Below are 21,241 nucleotides of genomic sequence, written 5' to 3' on the forward strand. Positions count from 1 at the left end.
TTCAATTGTAAGTTGTTTGTTTTTCGTATTGCGTAATGTCATTTTGATTCAGTAATTTATATGAACATAATAACCTTTGTCACCAAATAGATGATATGTAGTGTTTAATTTAGATATTTGTCTTGGCACAAACAAAAGCTTGGGAGTTTAAACCTTGTGAATAGTGCCCGTCAACCCAATGTTCATATTTGATATGTGCCTGTATTCTGTCATTCTCTCCCCATGTATTATATAATTTTTTCCCCATAATGTAGCTCAGAAACACGTGTATTTTGAAATTACAATCACTATTTTTGCTTCATGTTAACAGAAAATTCAATGAGAGGAACCACTACTAATGTATATTTTGAACATGGTTTTAGTGTTTGCTTCAGAGCACTTGTACAGTCCACATGTCATGTATTAGTTATAGGTATTTCATTATATCCAGTCTATTCTAGTGTTCGCTGTTAGAATTTGATGGATAATTCATTAACCAAATTTGACATTGGACTTAACAGTACATTCAGTGTATTGTCGTAGACGAATCATATCACATCATGTTTAGGGCCTCCTTTTCAGAAAACTGGGGCATTTGTTTTTTGCCCAGTATAAGCATGTATCTTGTTGTATCATTTCAGAGTCCACATGAATCCACTATAACTTGGCAAATTCGTTGCCTTTCTTCCACTAGAATGGTCAAAAACTAGTCTGCATTGCTGGTACGGTGTATGTACATCTAGTTTTAGATTGAGTTAGATTGAAAAAATACATAATAATCCCCACAGCAGTAGTAAACACACCTGGCCAAAGAATACACCCACGTCAGTCAAGAACTGTTTCATGACAACTAAAATATATTCATTGAACCAGAATTCAAATAACTCTCAAGCTTTGTAAATATACAGTGCATGGTGATACTGAAGAACCACCAGATATACACGATTGTGCAGGTTTAAGGCATTGAGATATATTACTAATTCAAGTTACAGCACTCATCATTGTGTGTTATAGGGTTTGGTTGGCTGGACCTCTTTGGCATTGCGAAGGCTGAAGCATTGGTGTATATTTTTTATACAAGGCTATTCTATGTAAGTTACCTCCATATATAAATTAATACTTTACAGTCGCTTGCAGTAACTAGTCTTAGATCAAATTCATTTTTGTATTTTACGGTTCCTAAAGTCCGTATTGAGGTTGCTAAAAGATCGCTTGCTTATTTTGCTCCATGGTCTTGTAATGAATTACAGTCTAAACTTATGTTTCAGTCCCAGATAACTTTAGTACAATTCCAGAGTAAGCTGCATGATTATCTAATTGAGAGTCGAGCTTGTTTTAAGTAGTTGATTACACCTGTCACTAATTGATTGTCACTAACTGATTGTTTATTGTTGAGTGTGACTTGTCTGTATTTTAAATGTATTTTATTTTTGTATTTGTATGTTTGTATTGTAATATGTTTTATTGAACTTCTGCTACCTTTCTTGGCCAGGTCTCACTTGCAGAAGAGGTTTTAATCTCAATGTGATTTCCTAGTAAAATAAGGGTTTATTAACAATAATAATAATAATAATAATAATAATAATAATAATAATAATAAAACTACTATTATTATTATTTATTGTTATTATTACGTGAGGGGCTAAGAGGATGAATTTAATTAAACACTTTTTATTTTTAGCACTACTCTGAAATGTGACCAGGTTTTAATCTTGCAGTGATACTTTTCATAGGCTTTTAGCAGCTTTTAAAAAGCATTAGAAAGGACTCTAGATATTTCTTTGCTGCCATCTACTGACCGCAGCGAAGTAATACATAATACTGAATTTGTAGGATAAAAAAAAAAAAAAAAATTCTGTAATCCAATTTTATTGTAGGGAGTGAATTTTTTAGGAAGCATAATGCACTGGATGGTATAAAGCGGTATATTAACACTGGCAAGGTTTCATATGATCTATACTGAACTCTTGATATAAAAAATACATAAAAAAAACCACATTCTTTTCCTACCAATTTGTTCATAAGTATTAGGGCTATAGTATTACAAACATAACTGTGGATTAGATCATGTAACACTCACTATAATGTGATGCTGATGTTTTATAATTGAGCTGTTAATGATTAAGAAGACCCTACATCTCCCCCAAGAGAGAAATAGTACAAACTGTGTATGGTAAGGATTATTACAGAACATTTGATACAATGCAAAATATTTATTCATTTTACTATATGTGATGACAAAATGTGTAGGGAATGCATACCTAATACCATTTAAAATATTTTGAATTATATGAGAAATGTGCCGTACTGTAAGTCTAAAGTGGAGCGTGGGGCGGCACCTACACACCATATGTCCAAATAAAATTGTGTTATGCTTTTTTAGGATTTTTTTCATCATTAAAATAGTTGTTGTGTATTTGTAGCTAATGTGCCTGCTCTTTGTGGTCTCCTTTTACATGGTGTGTGCAGTTTGACCTGCGAGACATTGTTAGGTTGTTGTGTGGTCGTGTCTGAGAGAGGCAACCCACGACATTGGCATCTTGCGGGCTTCTCTCACCAAAATGTTTAACTTTTTTACATTTTTAAAGAATCTTGGATTAAAAATAAGAATAAACTTGAAGCACAGACATTCCATAAAACAGTCCTCGAATGTTTTGTGAATGTGGTCCTGTGTGCTTTGCTGTCTGAGCTGCTACTGTATAAATTGCATTAGAAAGTTTGTTGGTGAGTGGTTTAACCTTTAGAATAAGCTCACTGCTTAAAGCTACTTTGAGAATTCTCTCTAGCGTGCACTGTGTACTAGTTACAAGGAAATCATAGTATGTGCTTGCTTATAATAAAACTCTTGTGTAAACACATTATCTTTTTGTATTATTTCAGAGTCCACATGGATCCAGTGTAACATGGCAGATTTCCCCATGATCTCTTCTTGTCAGCTTCCTTCATCATATGGAATGGTCTCCAGTCTGCATTGTTGGTATGTAGAGTTTTAAGGGTGATTTCTAATTAGAAAATAGGACTGTTCCTATAACTTACCCTTTAGTTTCTTGATGTTGTTAGTGAAGTGGTGATAGCTGATTTGGCGTTAGTCAATAGCCAATGCTTCATACTTTAAAAGGGTTAATATTGCAGAATGCCACTCTACATATGTCATATATTCATGAATCTGTTAAAGGTTTTCCATCCCCGTGTAAAACATGCAACGAAGGAGGTCATTCTCATGTTTTAGTTCACATTTTTTAATAACATGGCACAATTTACATAACACAAGGTTTTTAATGAGGGAACATGCTGAAGATTCAGAGCCGCTTCACTTTTTTTTTTTTTTTTTTTTTTTTTTTTTTTACATATGATCTAGAAAGGACTTCATTTACGTACATGATAAACAGCAAAAAAGTTTTGTTAATAACAATCTCTTTGCAATACTCAGAACTAACACTACTGCTCTAGTGTACTCTTTCTTTAAAAAAAAAAAACACTGCACAACATCTGGAGTTCACAAAGTTTGAAGCGCACAGCTAAACCTTCAGTTGACTACTAAAATAGATCTCTGCTCATTTTAGAAACAAACAGTCTGTAGTGAGACTTCTTTCTTTTTTTCTTCTTTTTTTAAGATACAACAACTTAGGATAGCACTTTGATACACAACTAGACCAACAGAACTAATTTTATTTTCATACACATACTTTACACTCCTTTAGTAGAAATGTTTTCTGCTGTCTGAGCTTGTTTAAAATCATATTCTCTCCAAACAGATACAAAGAGGCCACAAGCAAGGTATGCACAAAATAATAACAATCAAAACTAAAAGCAGTGTGAGTGACTGGTCAAGTTCTTCCATTCAGATTTTTGGAGAAGCCTGTATTTGAAAAAGGGGGATGAATAAATAAGGATTGTCACCAGCAAGCTAAACTGAATTTCTCCAATTGTGAAAAAAATGCCCCCGTACTACCGTTCTGAGTTTACAATATGCAACACATGAATTAGGAATTTTTTAAAACACATTTATTTGTATTATAATATACAGTTTTCAGGGGTGTTTGAGACCTCGGTCTGTGTTTTTGGAGAAAATACAAGTTTGTGTAGTTTGTGTGTTAAAAAGGCTCCTTTCAGAAATGCAGGCTTTTGTAGGGAAAAGCCAAAACATTCATTGCATAGTTGGAGGGGGGGGTTATCTGTGAAACGACAAACCTAACACAGCACAAGCAGACTGTGTTAACAAAGAATAAAATTAGCAAATAGCACAGTTTAAGAAGTTTTGTACTCTTATTTCACTTAACCCTATTTACATTTGTACAAAGTAAAGCTTTCATCACACCCTTTTGCATATATGTACCTTTTATCCAAGAAGCAAGCCTTTACACTGTACAGAAATATCTACATAGCTTGCCTCCTTTACACACCATTTCAAAAGCACCTGTACATCCCAAAACACTACCTGTCTTTCCAGGGTGTCAACAATTTTGCACCTTCTTTTGTGTTTTTGTTCTGCTCTTGATTGTTCAAGAGCAATTTTATACAAATAAAATGATTTAATAGTAGTAGTATTAGACACACACAAAACAAAGAGTAAGTTGGCTACAAAATGTAAACATAAAATGTACAAAACCCCTAATTCAAATTTTTGCACACATTTATATATGGATATAATACAGCCCCTGCAGTGTCTGGTAAAGTTCATTTCGTTTAGACATTGGGCGTTAGTCTTTAACACACATAGTGTTTACCGAGCTTCGATGTCTTTGTGGGTGTGGGAGGGAGGCCTGTCCCTAATGTCTGTCGTCAAAGGAGTAGTCCTTCTCGGGGATCCGGGCCGCGGGCCCAATGTGGGGATTAGTGGAGGTGGGGCGCTCAGAGCAGCTGTGGGAAGAGTCTTGTTGAGAATGCCGTTCTGGTGTGCTGATGAGGGGCTTACCCTCGGATAGTGCATGTTGGGAAGTCCGGGAGTCATGAGATGGTGGGGCAGGTGACCATCAAGAGCAGCATGGTGCATGGGGTGCAGACGGGCGTGTTCATAGTCCTCTCTGAGCATGTGCAGCCTCTCTCTCTCCTCCATGTGGCTGGCTCTTTCATGCTCCCGACGTTGTTCGACTGCAAGGTGGTGAAGGTGCTCTCTGTTGTAATCATGTGGCTCCCTGTCCCTGTACGAGCGCTCTGCTTCGTAAAGCCTAGGTGCTGTAAGGCGGTGAAGGGGGTCACTCCTTAACAAGAAGTCTCTAGCTAGAGGGTCTCTCCGGTGGATGTCCAGCCCCCGGTAGGGGTCTCTTAACGGATCTCTCATGGGATCCCAGTGGAACGCGGGGTAAGGGAACCGTTCAGCACCAGGAATGGAACTAATGCCCATAAAAGGAGCTACCATGCGAGTCCTGTCCATGCTGCTGATGCTGTTCATTGGATGTATGCCAGCCATGCCCATGGCCATCGGCATGGAGGACATAGAGGATGTGGGATGGACACTCGAAGAGGGATGGATGCTGGCGGTGGATGTCATATGGGAGTGCTCTATCGGCCTGTGCGTTTGGGGCACTTCACTGGAAACCTCGTGGTCCTCCTTGCGCTCCTCCTTCACTTTGATCTCGCTGTTTTTCTTCTGATGGTCGTACATTGGCTCACTCTTTTTCTCTGCGTCTCGGTTCAAAGTGCTGCTGTTCCTTGTGTTCTCCAGGCCAGGTGGCCTGATGTAGGGGGACGTCCCCCTGGACCCTGGCTTGCCATCGTCTGCTGTCCGGCTCCCATGGATCACTACACCATCCTTTTCAGGCATGTGGTTCTCCTTGAGCTTATGCTCGTCCGTGGCAGAGTCCTTCCAGGAGTCGGGATGATCCCGCTCACGCTCCTTTGGCTTCTCTTTCTCGCGGACCTCGTTGTTGATGTGGTTCCTGGGGGGCTCTGTTGAAGTGCGGTTGTGAGCCAGCGAGTTCACTGGGTTGATGGGTGCTGGCGAGGGGTGGCCGTGGTGCCTCTTTTCAATGCTGTCTCTGCAGATAAAAAATATAATGCTTCAGGACACTGGTTTTACCATTCACTACTTCACACTCCCTGAAGCTTGGTTTAGTGGTAAACAGTTTGTACGCAAGTGTCAAACAGAGATGAACTGAAAGGTGGTTGGCACTATAGTAATGTTTACAATACAACTTCTATATCCTGTTGACGTAAACCTCCTCAAATGATACTTGTGGAAAAATTGTTGTTAATCACTGAGAACAGAAGGAATGTTTTGGGACCTCTTGTGGCTGAGAATTATATTTCAGATTGATGTTGTGCTACTGTAGCTTTATCTTACTTTCAGGACCTTCAACACAGGTGTTACTTTGCATAGCTCTCCAAAACAATATATCACAATGTATATATTTCACAAGCTTTTGTTTCAGGGTTTTTTTTTTTGTACAAACTGCAATGGTGCTCGTACCTTTCTTTGTCCTCTTTACTAATGGCCGAGTCTCGCTTGTCTCCATCTCTCTCTCTGTCGTGAGCTGCAGCAGAAGAGCTTCTCTCCGGCTCTCCTGGCTTCAGCCAGGGCGGAGGGGTTGGGAATGAGGGAGGTGTTCGGTGGAGCCGGTTCCAGGGCTCGTGTGTGTTGCTAAAATTCTGTGCCCCGGGGCCGTCTTTGTGGCTGAACATTGAGTTGGGCACTGGGATGGACAAGAAGGAGGTTAGGAATGAAACCATCAGGCAGTACTGGTATGTACCAAAATAAATAAATCCTAACAGTTTGTTTGAATAATGTTAATAAAGATTGTCAGGGCTTCACGAGAAAGAACTAGGCACCTAGTTTCCTTGTCTTTCAATGACACAGACTGGTTTTAGTGGTGTAGCAAAAAACAAAGTTAAGGATGTGTATAAATAATGTTACAGGTAAGCAGTTAAAAGAGGTATATTTACTCACTAAGTGAAGGGTTCCCCAGCCCACCAAAGGCAGCAGAGTTTAATGTTGCAAGACTTCCAAAAGAAGCCGGTCTGCTGAATGGCTCTGAAAACAGACAGAGTTCACAAATTCAGTAAGAGGCTTCCAAATTTAGCTTAGACTAGTATCCCTGTCGATGAGCAGAATTCTGAGCAGAATTCCGGGCTGTCTAAAGATTACCACCATTCAAAAAAATTCCGGAAGGCTGGGGTGTGAATGAAATTCTTAAAATGTAATGATCTAAAAAGGGATTAATTTGTTCTTTGATTTTAACTGTATGTTAAGTGCTAATGTTCTACCTACTATAACTGTAACTGTTCTGTAGCACAACGAAACTCAACATCTAGGAAAGTAAATAAATAACCAAGCTAAGAAATAGCCCTTTTAGGGACTATGTCTCGTAGTGTATTGAAAGGGTTGAAATTTACCTAAATGAGCAGCAGGACTGAGGAAGTTGCTGGGGTGGGGCGGATGTCCGAAAGGGTTTCCAGACGGATGTGTAGCACCTGCAAACAAACATAAAGCACCTAATAATAAGTATCTTATTCAAGCAGTCCCTTTGTCAAGCATGCGACTTTACCAGTCTAGACATCTGTATTGTTATTATCCAACACTGTGGAGAAACTGGAGACATCTGTAAGTACACTAGAGATGTATGTAGATAAATCCTACAAGTAACAATATGTTAGTAGAAATGTGTCTGTACATATGTAGTCCAGGGTGATCTGATGTCTTGTAGTACAAGCTGTTGTGGGGGATACATGATACTTGAAATATTAAAAGGACAAGCTTAAAGATTTTCTTTTAAAACAACAACAACAAAAAATCCCTGGTCAAGGACAGCTTGAGATTAATAAAAAAGCAGAGTTTTTGAATAGCAAAACAGTACTTGCTGAATAATAGATATGACAGTATTTTTTATAAATAATAAATGTAACACCGTTGTTCTCCAGCTAGTAGGTATCATTATCTGAGATCTGCTGAACAATTAAAGTTCTGAGAAATCTGACTCATTACATCTGCTCTGGGACTCTTGTGTGTTAACCCAGATACTTTCCCAGGCAAAGTGCAAAATGTACAACCTAAAACTTTAATCAGGAGAGATCTTTCCTGTTTTAGCAATCCTGACAACCAATTAACAAAGGTTACTAGAGGGTAATTCTTTTTTTAATTGATTGCGTTTGGGTTTCAAAAAAAATATTTGAGAAGTCTATCACTGCATGCAAATTTGGGGTTTAGAGCAAGGTGTAAAAAAAAAAAAAAAAAATAAAAAATAAACACTTCATCATTTTTATTTACCAGTATCAAGAATAGAGCCATCAGTATAATCTAATGGAATGCCCTAAGTGTGTGAGAAATTAACTGCAATTCAAAAGATAAAAACATTTCATTCTTTGTATCTGTCATTACACTATGCTGTAAGATTCGATATGAACGTCTCAATAGTGAAAAGCCACCTTGTCCTTATTACGCCCTGTCTGCTGATAGCTGGAAACTATTGAACACAATCACTTTCTGTTTGTTAAGATTAGTTCAACGAGCGGACTTACCCTGTGGTTTCTCAGGTCATATATTACAAGTTTAAAGCCACAAAAGGGTTAGTATTTCGGTTGAGTTTCCTTACCAGCTGCAGAGAAGAGGGTGGCGGGGCGAGCCAGATCATGAGGGTGGTGAATGGCTCCAAAGAGGGTCGGGCCTGGAGGCCGACACAGAAATTCGGGTTTGAGGCCGAAGTCCAGTTTGTGTGGGTCTGCTTGCATCTGCTGCTGAAAGAGTGAGATCCACTTGAGATAATGTTTCTAAACTGCCTGTTGCATCTTTTTGGAATACAATCACACCGGGGAATTATGTACGATTTTGTCTGTGCATTATTTGCAATTTTAAGACAGTGAATTTAATTTAAGCACTTGGCCTGTGGTCTCGTCTTGCTCTTCTCAGATCTGTGACAATGTAGACCCCAGTGTACCTTTACAGCATATACTAACCACTTTAACGTATCCAATTCAGATACTAGCCTGACAAGAAATGTTACTAACTTGCAACCTACTGAATGTGACCATATAAAAATAGGTTTAGCATAACAAAGTATTTATCATAAAATTAATTACTGGTACTGGCATTATTGTTACTTGTTTTACTTGTTTCAATAATTTGAAATTATCTGAAATTCCCCCATTCCACCAGCAGAGGGAGAAAAAGTATTGAAAGATAGAAATCTATTGTATCTGCATTGGTTGGCTATGGTAACAATGTATTTACACATTTGTAATGGCTTGGATTGATTTTTAAAGCCAATATATTTACTACAGTAAAGTAATGCCACCCATGCAAATGGTGATGTTTTTAAATACACTCATTTATATATGTTAGAAACGACGTATAGATGCGTTTAGAGGCATGTATTAAAATATTGCAGCTCTGTAATAAATAGGTTTCAGTCTGTCCCACCGGACTGCATCTTTTATACACTTAAATGCACACATTAAATGCCTCATTTTGGCAAGCCTTGTGTAGGCACACCCTGGTCTTTGTTTGCTGTACAATTTAACTAACTGTACCATAAATAAAAGCACAGCCACATTTAGTTATTTATACAATGAAAGTCCCAGGACGTTCAACAACACTGCCAGGCAGCTCCCATGGTGATCTCCCAATCTAGTGAACTAACCTTTACTTTCTGTTGGTGATGATAAATCTGCCAAGCAATATGGACGTGCATTGCGCACCACTTCCCTGGCTTCTGGAAAATAAAAAGGAAAAAAACCTTTAGGAGTCAGCGTTCATACTCTGCTGTATGAAATGGTTACACTATTCACAGCACTGCCCTCTCGCAGACCATTCTGTATTACATATTTAGATTTACTCATCTCCTGTCTGCCTTTGGTTTTAGCTCTTGAATCCTACTCTTAAAAAATCAGTGCCAAATCTGATAACATCAAGTCATTTGTTGTAGAGATCATTTATAATTAGACGAAGTAAATATACCTGTGTGACCTTGAATATACATTTTCACACCAAATCGAAACACGTTATCGTCTCCTAATATTGATTTTACATATAAATTAGATTACACTGGTTTCACTGCTGTGTCTTGGGTGGGGGGTGGGGGTTTTAAATGCTAATTGAAATTTTAAATGCATTAAAACTATATGCAATGTGACACCTGTAAGGCACAATCATCTTATAATTAGTTTGTCTTTCTGGTCCTATGGGACAGCAGCCAGGAATATATTGTTAGTAAAGCGTTCTTACCCTCAATATGGGCCGGAACGGATCCGTCAGCTGGAAAGAATGAATGACAGCTCCGTTACACGCCTGTCACTCAAACAATCCTTCCAATTAACAAATGCATATTGCTTCATTATTGGCTAAATTAAAATGTTAAGATTTTACTTTCAAATGAACCATTCCCCGAGAATAATTAGTATGCATTTATAAAGTTTGCTGCCCTCCTAGACCTGTCATACATCAACGCTGACAAGCTGTTAAACAAGGCTGCCGGATAAAAGTGCTTGCCTGTTGCTTTGTTGTGTGTAAAACGTAAACTCTGGTAAACATAGGAAACAATGTAAATTTGTTTTGGAAATTACATGTCAATTAGCTTGCTGTTTGTGTGAAGTTGAAGGGAAGCTAGAAACAGTAGCTAAGGAAATATCAGTGGCAAAGTCACTTTGATCCCTATATACACAACATGCAGCAGTACCATTTATTTATTTTATATATATATATATATATATATATATATATATATATATATATATATATATATATATATATATACATAGCAATATAGTTTTTTTGAATTTTGTATTTTGTTTTTTGCTACTACAGTAAGTGTCCCTCGGAGTCCCCTTTCTTTGGTCAATCTTGCATTTAAACTAGCTGGGGAAAGCTTAATGTTTAATTATCTTTGCTCTTCCTTCACTTTGTTCAGTATCAGTTTTTCCATAAACAATTCTGAATAAGAATTAAAATGCATTGTGTACAATTACTATTATAACATTAAAAAACTACTTACCCTGGGATCCTTCTGTAAGAGGGTATGAGGCACAGCTCCAGGTCTGGATCCTACATCAATTGGATTAGAAGTCTAAAAAAAATACATAAAATAACAGTTATATACATTGGTTTAACAGAGCCACAACAAAGAATACCTTCTTATGAAAAACTATTTTAGCTGCTTCTGCTAAATGGAGGTTATTACAGTGTGTTAGCATTGAGCAGGGCACTATTTTCATTAACTTAAAGATGTTGCCTTGGTGGACTATGAAATATAGTAATGCCAAAAGGTTGCCATCACCCTATACAATTAACTCATTTTGCTGACAGAGTGACACTGTGCATGTATATAACATGTATCAATTGCATTCTTTATTAGGATTTAGCCAGGGTTTAACCCTTGCCGTGGGATCTCTACCACTCACAGAGTAGTTAAACTCCCATCCAAAGGACACAGGTTTACTATAGTAAATGTCAATACATAGACTCACGTAAACATGTGCACTTATACATAGGCCTTGGTTACCTTGGGCTGAAATGCTCCTTGCAGTGATCCAAAGGGTCCAGTAGGAGGGATCATGGGAGGGATTCCAGACACAGCTGGTGGATATGAGTGGAACAACTGTGAGAAGATTAAAGGCATATTTTAGAAGAAGTAAAGGGTGAAGATATTTAATTGTGCCTTATGGAAGAACACAGCAGCTGTGAGAAGAACGCTATATGAATGTGAAGCAAATGAGTTGAATGAAAGGACAGGCGCGAGAGCTGTTAAAGACAGTATGTACAGGCTGTAAGAGCTTAAAAGTAGGCTTAACAGAAATGTTTTTTCCTTCCTATCAGCTAATGGACATTCAATTGTATTTTCTTATTCAGCAGAAAATATGTTAACGATAACTTAAAACATAACATGATATGCTACTGAACTCTAGCCTTTTGGCTTAACCACAGTCACATTTTATGTGCAATATAATCTTACCAAACATCTCTTAGGTAACGAGTCACTGTTCATTAAAATTATTATAATTGCTTGACCTGAATTTATTAGGCAGCTCATTATTCATATCAAACATATTTTTTGTTGTTGTTTTTTTTTTTTTTTTAATTTACAAATCCATATCTTAGAAGCTTCAAGATATGTGATGCAAATGCACCAAAACATTATTTGTTGCCCGGTTATTCTGCCATTTAACAGCAATATAGAAAATAACCAGCTATTAACCTAAAATAGATCTGATTAAAATTAACTACAATTAGGGGACGGGAGAAGCATTTGCAATTCCTGATGGCTACTTTCAAGCTCTACGGCAAGATAGCAGTATTTTACAGGCACAATATAACAGCTTAAAAGCAGGAGAAGGTACAAAATAAACACTAAATTAAAAACCTTTTTTGAAGGAGTCTTGTTACTGATTCCAACATTACAAAAAATATTTTGTCATTACACTGGAAGATTGCCCAGTCCTGCTTTTAATTGTGACAAATGTGCAAGCAATTGATTCTATCGGCACACACCGATAGATACTGGCATTTAGTTACAGCATCCCTTGTACGCATTTCGTTTTTTCTTATGTTCCTTATTTTTCAATTCCGTAAAGCATTTCTATAGATTCCAAAGCTTCAAATCTGAAGGGCAGGATTAAAATTGAACAGTCTAGGCTTAAATGTACTGAACTGGTTTATTTTTAGCATAAAACTGCGAATTGCCCTTACTGGGGAGTGAGAATAAGATTGCCTTTAGTAAATGATCAATTTAACCTTGCTGTTTCCATTTTAATTAACACGTTTTAGAATTTGATTTATTCTCATTATGTAAATCAGCTGAAAAAGCAGGCTAATTATAATTGTACTTTTGCACCATCGAGCCCTGGAGTTCTTAAGACGATAAAAATATCATTATGTAAAAAAGGATGCTGTACCTTCACACTGCAGATGAAGACAAATGCAAAAAAAAAAAGATAATGATTTCACAATACACTGAATGCCTGCAATGAATTTTTAAATCATCATTAACAACAGCCCTTTAAGGAAAAGCGATAAGCACACACACACACACACACACACACACACACACACACTATAACAATGCATACACTCACACTGTGTCTGTAGAAGGGGTCGACTTTTGCAGGGTATTTCTCAAACTGTAAAGGAATAAAATAAGGTACAACTAATTACGTTACTATCAAACAAGGCAAAGCAGGTTCTTAACCCTTAACTGCGGGTTTACATGGGAAGATTAGGGTTATAGATTCAATCATGAGAAATGTCACCTCAATTTGTTATCATTTTTAGAAAATATCTGGATATGGTTTAGATTTAACCACCCAGCTGTTTATCCACGTGGATCGCAAACAAGTCCAAATTTGTCAATCCCGTGAGAATAGCGTGCATGCGCTTATATGTGCATCTGCAAAGTTGAATACATCTTTTTAACGTGCTTCAGTTAATAAATAAGTTGACAATAGAGTAAAGTTGTCTGAAGTTTTGATTTTCACTGGCAGAGGGCAGCAGTCCCTAAGAAATGTGCTTGTCAGACCGGGGCATCTGTATATACACAGCTGTGAGTGAAAAATGGATGCCTGTCTATCAGAAAATACAATGAGGAGGTTTTCTTTTTTTTTGGTGTTACAAGTTGTGAGGAAGCCTTGTCAGGATTGGTACTGGTCAAAATGATCTATTTCTTTATTGTACCGGCACTTCACAGGTAATAATGCATATAAGAGCGCTATACACCCGTGCCTGAAACTGGGGAAGACACTGTATATGACGCGATTGAAAATTTGCATTTGAAGGTGTCAGTTTTGAAATCTATCACACAAAAATAAAAGGGCAGCTGGGTAGTTAAACTGACCCCACTCAAAGAATCAGAAATTAAAAAAAACGACTCGAGCACATTTCATTTTTAAATCTCTCAGTGCTTTAGAACTAAATTTGTGATGCTGGATCAGGTTCAGTTCATCATTAATAGTTGCATTACATTTCTGCTGTTTGGGGGTGGGGGGGTGGGGTTCCAGTCTCCTGACTAAAGTGCACGTCCTTTGGATGGGTTAGCGTGTCCCTAGTCAGGCTGCGTTTTCTCAAAATAGATTGTTTAAAGTGATGACAGGTTGGATCTAGGTGCCAGAAAAATGAAGTAATATTCCTGTAAATATAATGACTCACTCAATGTTAACCAATTCCTTCTGTAAACGATTAATATGCTTCCCATATGGTAGAAATAAGTTTGCCTTAAACTGTTCAACTTTCAGCATATTTTGGCACTTCTTGTCTACTGTGGCATAAAACCACACAAATGTACTTTTAACCTCTCTTTCTAATCCACACAGCTTTTAAAGCTAATAGAGCCTTTTTACTGTAAAGCAGTGTGTGTGTGTGTGTGTGTATATTCCTATAGGGCGATTCCTATGACTGATAGTGGTAATGTGTGTAAAGATTGCCCTTTCTTTGTGTAGATGCAAGTACCTTCTGAACATTACCCCCTGTATTGCTTGAATCTCTAAGAGGATAAAGGGGAATGATAATGGAAAGCATAGTTTAAAAGAAGTCTCTCCTAAATCTTTTAAATACAACAGCCTGTCCATAACAAGTTACAACGTAACCCTTGGGCTCTAAAGCTATGGTTTTGCATCACCTTTAGAATTAACAAATTTTGCTTCATAAAGTCGAGTGAAACCTGATGAATAAGTTTCCATTAACTAATTGAATTTCGTACTGCTTTTGTTTTCCATATTCTTAACAAAAACCTGACAAATTAAAAAATGTGACATTTTGAAATCTAACATGAAATACTGTACTACTGTTACGGCTCTCCGTACACTTTTGCAATATCATTTTGTAGTTTCTTTGATTACATGATGTTAAATAAAATATGTAAATTATGTTCATAGAGTTTTTTTTCTTTTTTTATTAATTGTGATGCAAAACTTTTGGCCATAGCTGTGTGCTGCATGAGCTACAAACACCGTACAGATACTAAGTAGCACCGCCAAGCCTACTGAGCTCTTCTAAGGTAACAAACTCAACAGGTCTAGGAAAAAAAAAAAAAAAAAAACCTCAACACTTCACATAAGAAAACTAAATGTCTTTTTTTTCCATACCAAAACTCTTTAGTCATCCCTTTATTCTTACTTAGCGCTGAAAGAGTTAAAGGATGTTACAAGCCTTGACTGGCACCTGAGACCTTACGTGGCCCCTGACATATATTTCTACATACAGAAACAACATAGTAGCAGTTTAAGAGACTGATATTGTGAAGGAAATACCCCAGGTAAGAGTAGAGTTGTGCTATACTTATCCTCACATTTCTAGATGGGGTACGCACCATGGGCGGTGCTGGAGTTGGCATGATGGCGGTGGGCGGTATAGCGTGTGGGAACGGCGTGAAGGTGTGCTGGTGTGTGTGCTGGTGAGTGTGTTGGTGCTGGTGCTGGTGCTGGTGCTGGTGCTGGTGGAACTCTGTTCTCAGGTAGGGCGGTGGTCCCAGCGAGGCCCCTCGGTCAGCGCTCTGTGAGGCTAGAAATCGGGTGTTAAGCTCCTGGCGCAGGAGGTCTTGTTCTGTGGATAGGGAGCAGGCTGTTAAAGTCACGCTATGAAACATCTTTCCACACACACACAGACAAATCCAGTTCTCCATACCCCTCGCTGAACTGAGCTGACATTAAACCACTAATGCCCTTATGCAATGGTGAAACATCTAGCACATTTTCAGCTGTCTTTGTACTCAGTGGAAAGAAGGGATCCACCATAGAGAAGATGCTCCTCAAATAGCCATTCTTGATATATTTTTAAATGCACATAAATCAATGTGCAATTATCTTCCCTTTAAATAAAAACAAGGAATATGCCAATATTGGTACAAGGGTCTTGTCCTACAAGCCAACGCTGGCTGAGAAGACCTCAGAACAGTAGTAACCCAGTAGAACTTATTATGTACAAATCGCACAGAAACATCAGCGTGCATCTTTTACCAGCTGTCTTGGCTTCATCTAATAATTAATGTCTGCCAGGGAATGAGCATCCACCATATTTCACTTTCCATTCCCTGACCTTTCTTTCATGTCAGCTGTTTACAGGCTGTATACCCTGACGTACCTGAATAGGCACTCCCAGCTGGGTGTCCAGGGACTGGCAGGGTGCTTGACGTGAGTGGTGGAGGTGGAGGCAAGGCCGCTGGCGGCGCGAACATATTGGGGTGATGTGCGTGTGGCGACTGCTGCAGGGTGGGGGGGAAGCTGTGGGGCGTACTTTGGTTTGGGAGAGATAGGGGGAAGGCTGGGGGTGGTGGGTGATGGGATATATGCGGAGGGGGAGGCACCTGAGGTTTGCCTGGAGTGCTGCTTCGACTGCTGCTGTGAAAACAACCACAAAACAAGGCTGTGAACAGGATCTACTTTTACACACATCCGCTTCCCATCCTGTTTATTTAGGGTGGGTGGCGCGATTGATTTAAAACATAGACATGAAGCCAATACAAAAATGACTCGTTAATTTTTAAATGATAACAAATACAAACATTGAAGCTTCAGACACTTAGTATTGCAAAGTGTCAATCTATTGCATGAGCAGTTTGTTTTACCTTGACTAACTGTTGTCTGATACTTTAAAAGATTTAAAGACTGAGTACACAATAGGATTTACGCAGATATAGCAATGCTTTATCTGCACTGCATTATTTAGAACAGCATATGCACTTTAAAAAGAAAAGAGATTTCCTCATCCGTAGCTCTTTAATTGAAGTTTAATCAACACATTAATTAAAACTCACACCGGTTAATTGTAAAATAACTTTAGCTTTGAAAATAATTCAAATTATCTTATTTTTGGCCTACACAGATTTGTATCAAAAGTGCTCCAACTCAACAATTCTGATAGGAATTATTTACAATTTAACAAAGAGTCTGCTTGGCACCTCAGTGACAGCTTTTCCTTAGAGATTGCAGTTGGGATTTTGGCATCTTGGATGCTAAGCTGGGCAGCTCATTTACTCTGACTGTCTCTCCAGCTGTCCTTTAATTATTCACTGCAGAGACTGTGAAACCAGGCAGTAGGCAGCATTTGTGAAATGAGCGCATTGAAGCTTTAAAAATAGAAATTGAGAGTGGAGATCCCTTGCAAGAATGTTCTGCAGAATATTTAAAATCAAATGGTTGGTATTCAAAAATATATGTGTGTGTGTGTGTATATATATATATATATATATATATATATATATATATATATATATATATATATATTAGCTCAAAGCCAGCTGCCCTTATATACACACACACACACACACACACACACACAGTATATCCACTTCGGTCATAAATATTTGTTTAAATTTTTAGAAATATTAAAATAGTTTGTGTGTGAACTCTATGTAGTTCGAGAAGCCCTGCCATAACTTTGAAAAAAAAAAAAAAAAAAAAAAACATATATGCATTATAAAATTGATAAATAGATAGGAAATGTAACCTGGTACAATTGTGTACTCAGTGACTGAAGGGGATATGCAGTCTAACAGGACAGACAAATGAAACCTCAGCACTCAGTTATTTGTGTGAGCAACAACTACATGGGAAGTCAACAAAGCTGAAATATCACTAGTTTCCAAGCCACTTGTTTCGCACTGCTCCCTGTACGGAATGATCGTTGCACTGGGTTGTGTATCATAGGTGATAGTTCACTTTCATCATTGGAATCATTTTAGTTGTAAAAGCCGGTTACAGTGCTTTGCAATGGTTTTATGACCATATATAACCTAATCACTATATATTATTTATTACGTTTAGCTGACCTAACCCTTGGAGCAACTGTTGTATACTGACCTTATGCTGTTGAGGCTGAGGCTGCTGTTGTAAGCAGACAAGGGCCGTGGAAGGCTGCGGGAGGGAGGTCGAGGCTGAACTGGAGGCTGGCTCTGATGAGCTGGGTGGATGGGAGACTGAGGATGAGGGTGACGGCACAGTTGAGGCTCAGGCTGCAGTTGGGGTTGAAGCAGAGGCTGAGTGGGGGCTGCCTGAGGCTGTTCTGGGGCCTGAGAACCAGGCAGAGCGGCCGGCGGCTGAGGTGGAGGCAGGAAGCGTGTCTCTGTTTGGCAGGCCTCTGCACTGCAGGCCTGGGCGGGGCTAGGGGGAGGGGGGTTGGCCTGGGGCTCCACCTGAGGATGGGCCACAGGCTGGGTCTGAGGGAGCGGCTCCTTTATAACCGCTGGCAGGAGCAGAGGGGGATCCTTGCAGCTCTCTTGGCTCTTCTCCCGACTTCTCTCTAGGCCTGAGACCTTGGGGACGCCCAGTCCTCTTGTTTCTTGGCTGTCATTTGCAGTGAGCGCATCAACAACTGAAACAACAACAAAGACTAAGCATGAGTACATCAGACCTTCTTAGACTTAAGTTTTGTATTGGCAATCTACACTTGCTGCTAAATGTCATTAACCCTATTACGCACAGTAATGCCTTCTGATGTGGTAGACAGCAGCACGCAAATAGAATAATTGGACCTGCTTTAAAAAGGAACATTTAGTTGATAGCCACAATGGGTGGTTTGAAACTATTAACATCTGATATCCCTTTATTTTCAGAAGGGAAGGGAAAGGCGTTTCAACGAGTTGGAAAATGCTCTGTTATGTTTCTTAATTGCTGCACTTTATACTTGGCTAAGTGAGTAATCACCCTTTAAATACAGTTCAAAGATCTGAGGCATTAACATAGAAATATGTCTCTTATCTTTCAATTGAGTATAATTACATTTTAAATAGTGTATTCTCTTTTGCAGAACTATTCACACAGACACACCTAACCCACTGGGCCAAAGGATCTCGTTTTGTTTAGATGATGCAGATGTAATGTGTATTGCTAGCCACAGTCCATTGCTATGACTACGTTTCCCAGTACACTGAAGTATTAAGACTAACAAGCAAGTGTTCTTGGGAAGTGCCCAACTCAAGCCTGGTGCTAATAATGTACTATAAATAAAATGCATTAGGGGATTTGCTGAACTATACAAGGGAGTACGACAGCCGCCAAAATATTAACTATGCAAGCTGTGCAAAGTGACAGTACAGCAATTAACATGATTAGAAGGATAAAACAAAATTAGGCTGGATTTTCCAGCACTGTATACACAACAACCCTAAAACATGTGTTTTTTTTTTTTTTTTTTTTGTCTTACTGCAAGCTTTAGTGAAATAAATATAGGAAACCAGCGCATGACAGGAAAGGACGGTGAACTCTTATCGATTGCTGCATTAAATTGGAATTTAATCGTTCTTCCTTTATAGGCTTTTCTAATAAATATACGACTTAGCATTTTTGGTTCCAAGCTAAATGTACACGCTGAAGTGCTGAGGCTCATCAGAACTGACTGATGCATATAACCCATAATTAACTCCCTTTTAAAGCCTCTAGTGCACGCCAGGCTAAGTACATAAAACTCCACCATGCAATGTAAGTTCATAGGGTTAATTCCGTGGTGCAAGTCAGTTCTACAGTTAGAGAACCTTTGGGAGCTGTGCAATGGATTGCCAAGCCCTCCGTGGAGCAAAACTCTCCATGCCAGTACCGATTTCATAGCTTCAAACTGCATAATGAACATTAACAGGGCAGCCAATGGATTGCCTGCCAAGTTCTTAAAGAAGTATATGTTCAGTGTGATTTTTATTAGGCACCTCTTGATGGATCCAGCATGTAGCAACAATTACGCAACAGCAGCAGAGACTGGGGATCAATAAGCCAGTGAGCCAGACCTGTGGGAAGTGGAGAAACGTATTTCTGAAGAATATGTGTAAACCTGGTACTTGGTTTAGAATCTGTAATCCCAGAGGCCAGAAATAAGTTTAGCACCACGGTTTCATATCAGATAAATTCTGTATGCTGGTCATTGTTGTACTGCAAGCAACTTGTATACACACACACACACATACACACGGTATACAGTTGTTAAAGAATCTAAGATCAGGCAGCTTGCTATGTAGTTTTTTTTTTCTAATGTTGCACTGGGTAAAAATAAATAAATAAATACATGTTGAAAAACTGCTTAAAGTAAAGCAGTACTATACGACCAAGATCTTCTGGATTTGTACAATGCCATACATCCAATCCACAAAAAATGCCCAAAATAACAATTCATAGCCATTTGCTGTGGTGCAAATGACAAAAAAAAACCTCCACTGCTCAAACGGATAAAGTCATTTTCTTAAGAGACTTTTATGGAAAACATCCAAAGCTTATTAGATGGAAAACATGTTGGTTTTCCTACAGTTCCTCTGTAGGGTCCCCAAGGTGGGTTTCCGAATGTGGTTACGTGGGTAAAGAATTAAATACATTCTTCCCTTAATGAAGACTCTAGGGTCCGCAAAATGTAAGAAATCTGTAATTCACCTCCCACGAGAATTCATTTGTCAGTTTTCTTGATCCCTACAAACTAAATATGCAGATCTCCTTCTGTTTGAAGGAAAAAGGCCTGCTGTGTTCATTCGGGGAAAAAACTGACTTTGTGTGTCACTCATGTCCATAGATCAAATCACACTGCAGACAGTACAGGGGCCTGCCAGTCTGGATTTAAGATTTTCAAAAACTGAGAAGCAGCACAGCCAGTTTCATCCAGCATTAAAACCACAGATGGGCAATGTAGAATTATTTCTGTTTTTTGTCAAATCGAGGAAAAAAATAAATAAATTCCATACTTTTCTCCCTCACGATTTAAAACAAGCCCCTGGTTGGATTCTGTCAACAGTTAGAGCAACAGCGAAGTTTGACCTAAACCCTGATTCCTGAAAATGGTCTGGCCTTATTACAGACATTCCACATAACAAACACTGGAAAAGTAATTTAGCACTGTACATGTAAAACAGGCATTATATTCATACTGTAGTACACATGTACCTGGAAGCTGTAAAGTTCCTGTTGAATCACTCAAGGCTTTCGTTCTCAGCTGACTCACTGATAAATGCAACAGACAGCAGTGGTTTCTTAATGGCATGCTAATGCTTTATACATGAAGGCCCCAGTCTATGTACCACCTTTATAACACACACATCTTAACAGATATTGCTTTACTGTAAGTGGAGAAGCTGGTAACACTTCATTTTAAATGGGATGTGAATGCGAGTGTTAAAAAAAAAAAGGTTTTATCATGCAGCAGTAAAGGGTTTGGATGTCGATTTAGTAACGGGAAAGTGTTCATAAGCAGTTGTGGGTTGTTGCTTGCATTTTTATTTAGGCTAGGAAACATGAGAATGAATTTTTTTCAGGCTTTGGTGACTTTTTCAAATTGCTCCAAACAAGCCTGTTTTCATTTTGATGCTTAAACTCTAGAATGGAAATGAGACTCACTTTGCATTGCAGTTTGGTCCATTCTGTTTTTATTGTATTTTTAATA

The 21,241-nt window shown here is 38.5% G+C and overlaps 1 protein-coding gene across 5 annotated transcripts; it reads right to left on the reverse strand.

The window, feature by feature from the left end:
- Positions 1 to 3,202: 3,202 nt before the first annotated feature.
- auts2a (activator of transcription and developmental regulator AUTS2 a) lies at positions 3,203 to 18,198 on the reverse strand. Of its 5 annotated transcripts, none has more exons than XM_041236658.1 (13): positions 17,692 to 18,198; positions 15,974 to 16,227; positions 15,183 to 15,436; positions 12,979 to 13,023; positions 11,409 to 11,504; positions 10,902 to 10,973; positions 10,136 to 10,165; positions 9,552 to 9,623; positions 8,508 to 8,649; positions 7,312 to 7,410; positions 6,866 to 6,949; positions 6,389 to 6,611; positions 3,203 to 5,957 (listed from the first exon to the last, which is right to left on the reverse strand). In XM_041236658.1, exons 2-13 carry the CDS (start codon positions 16,065 to 16,067, stop codon positions 4,703 to 4,705), a joined length of 2,466 nt encoding a protein of 821 aa, XP_041092592.1. In that variant the 5' UTR covers positions 16,068 to 16,227; positions 17,692 to 18,198; the 3' UTR covers positions 3,203 to 4,702. The 5 variants fall into 5 exon arrangements, with proteins under 5 accessions (XP_041092592.1, XP_041092594.1, XP_041092593.1 ...); XM_041236660.1 differs by having other exon boundaries at positions 7,312 to 7,389; positions 8,508 to 8,646; positions 15,974 to 16,230; XM_041236659.1 differs by having other exon boundaries at positions 8,508 to 8,646; positions 15,974 to 16,230.
- Positions 18,199 to 21,241: the final 3,043 nt, after the last annotated feature.

The sequence above is a fragment of the Polyodon spathula genome, chromosome 41 (genome assembly GCF_017654505.1).
Source record: "Polyodon spathula isolate WHYD16114869_AA chromosome 41, ASM1765450v1, whole genome shotgun sequence".
Classification (NCBI taxonomy): Eukaryota; Metazoa; Chordata; class Actinopteri; order Acipenseriformes; family Polyodontidae; genus Polyodon; species Polyodon spathula.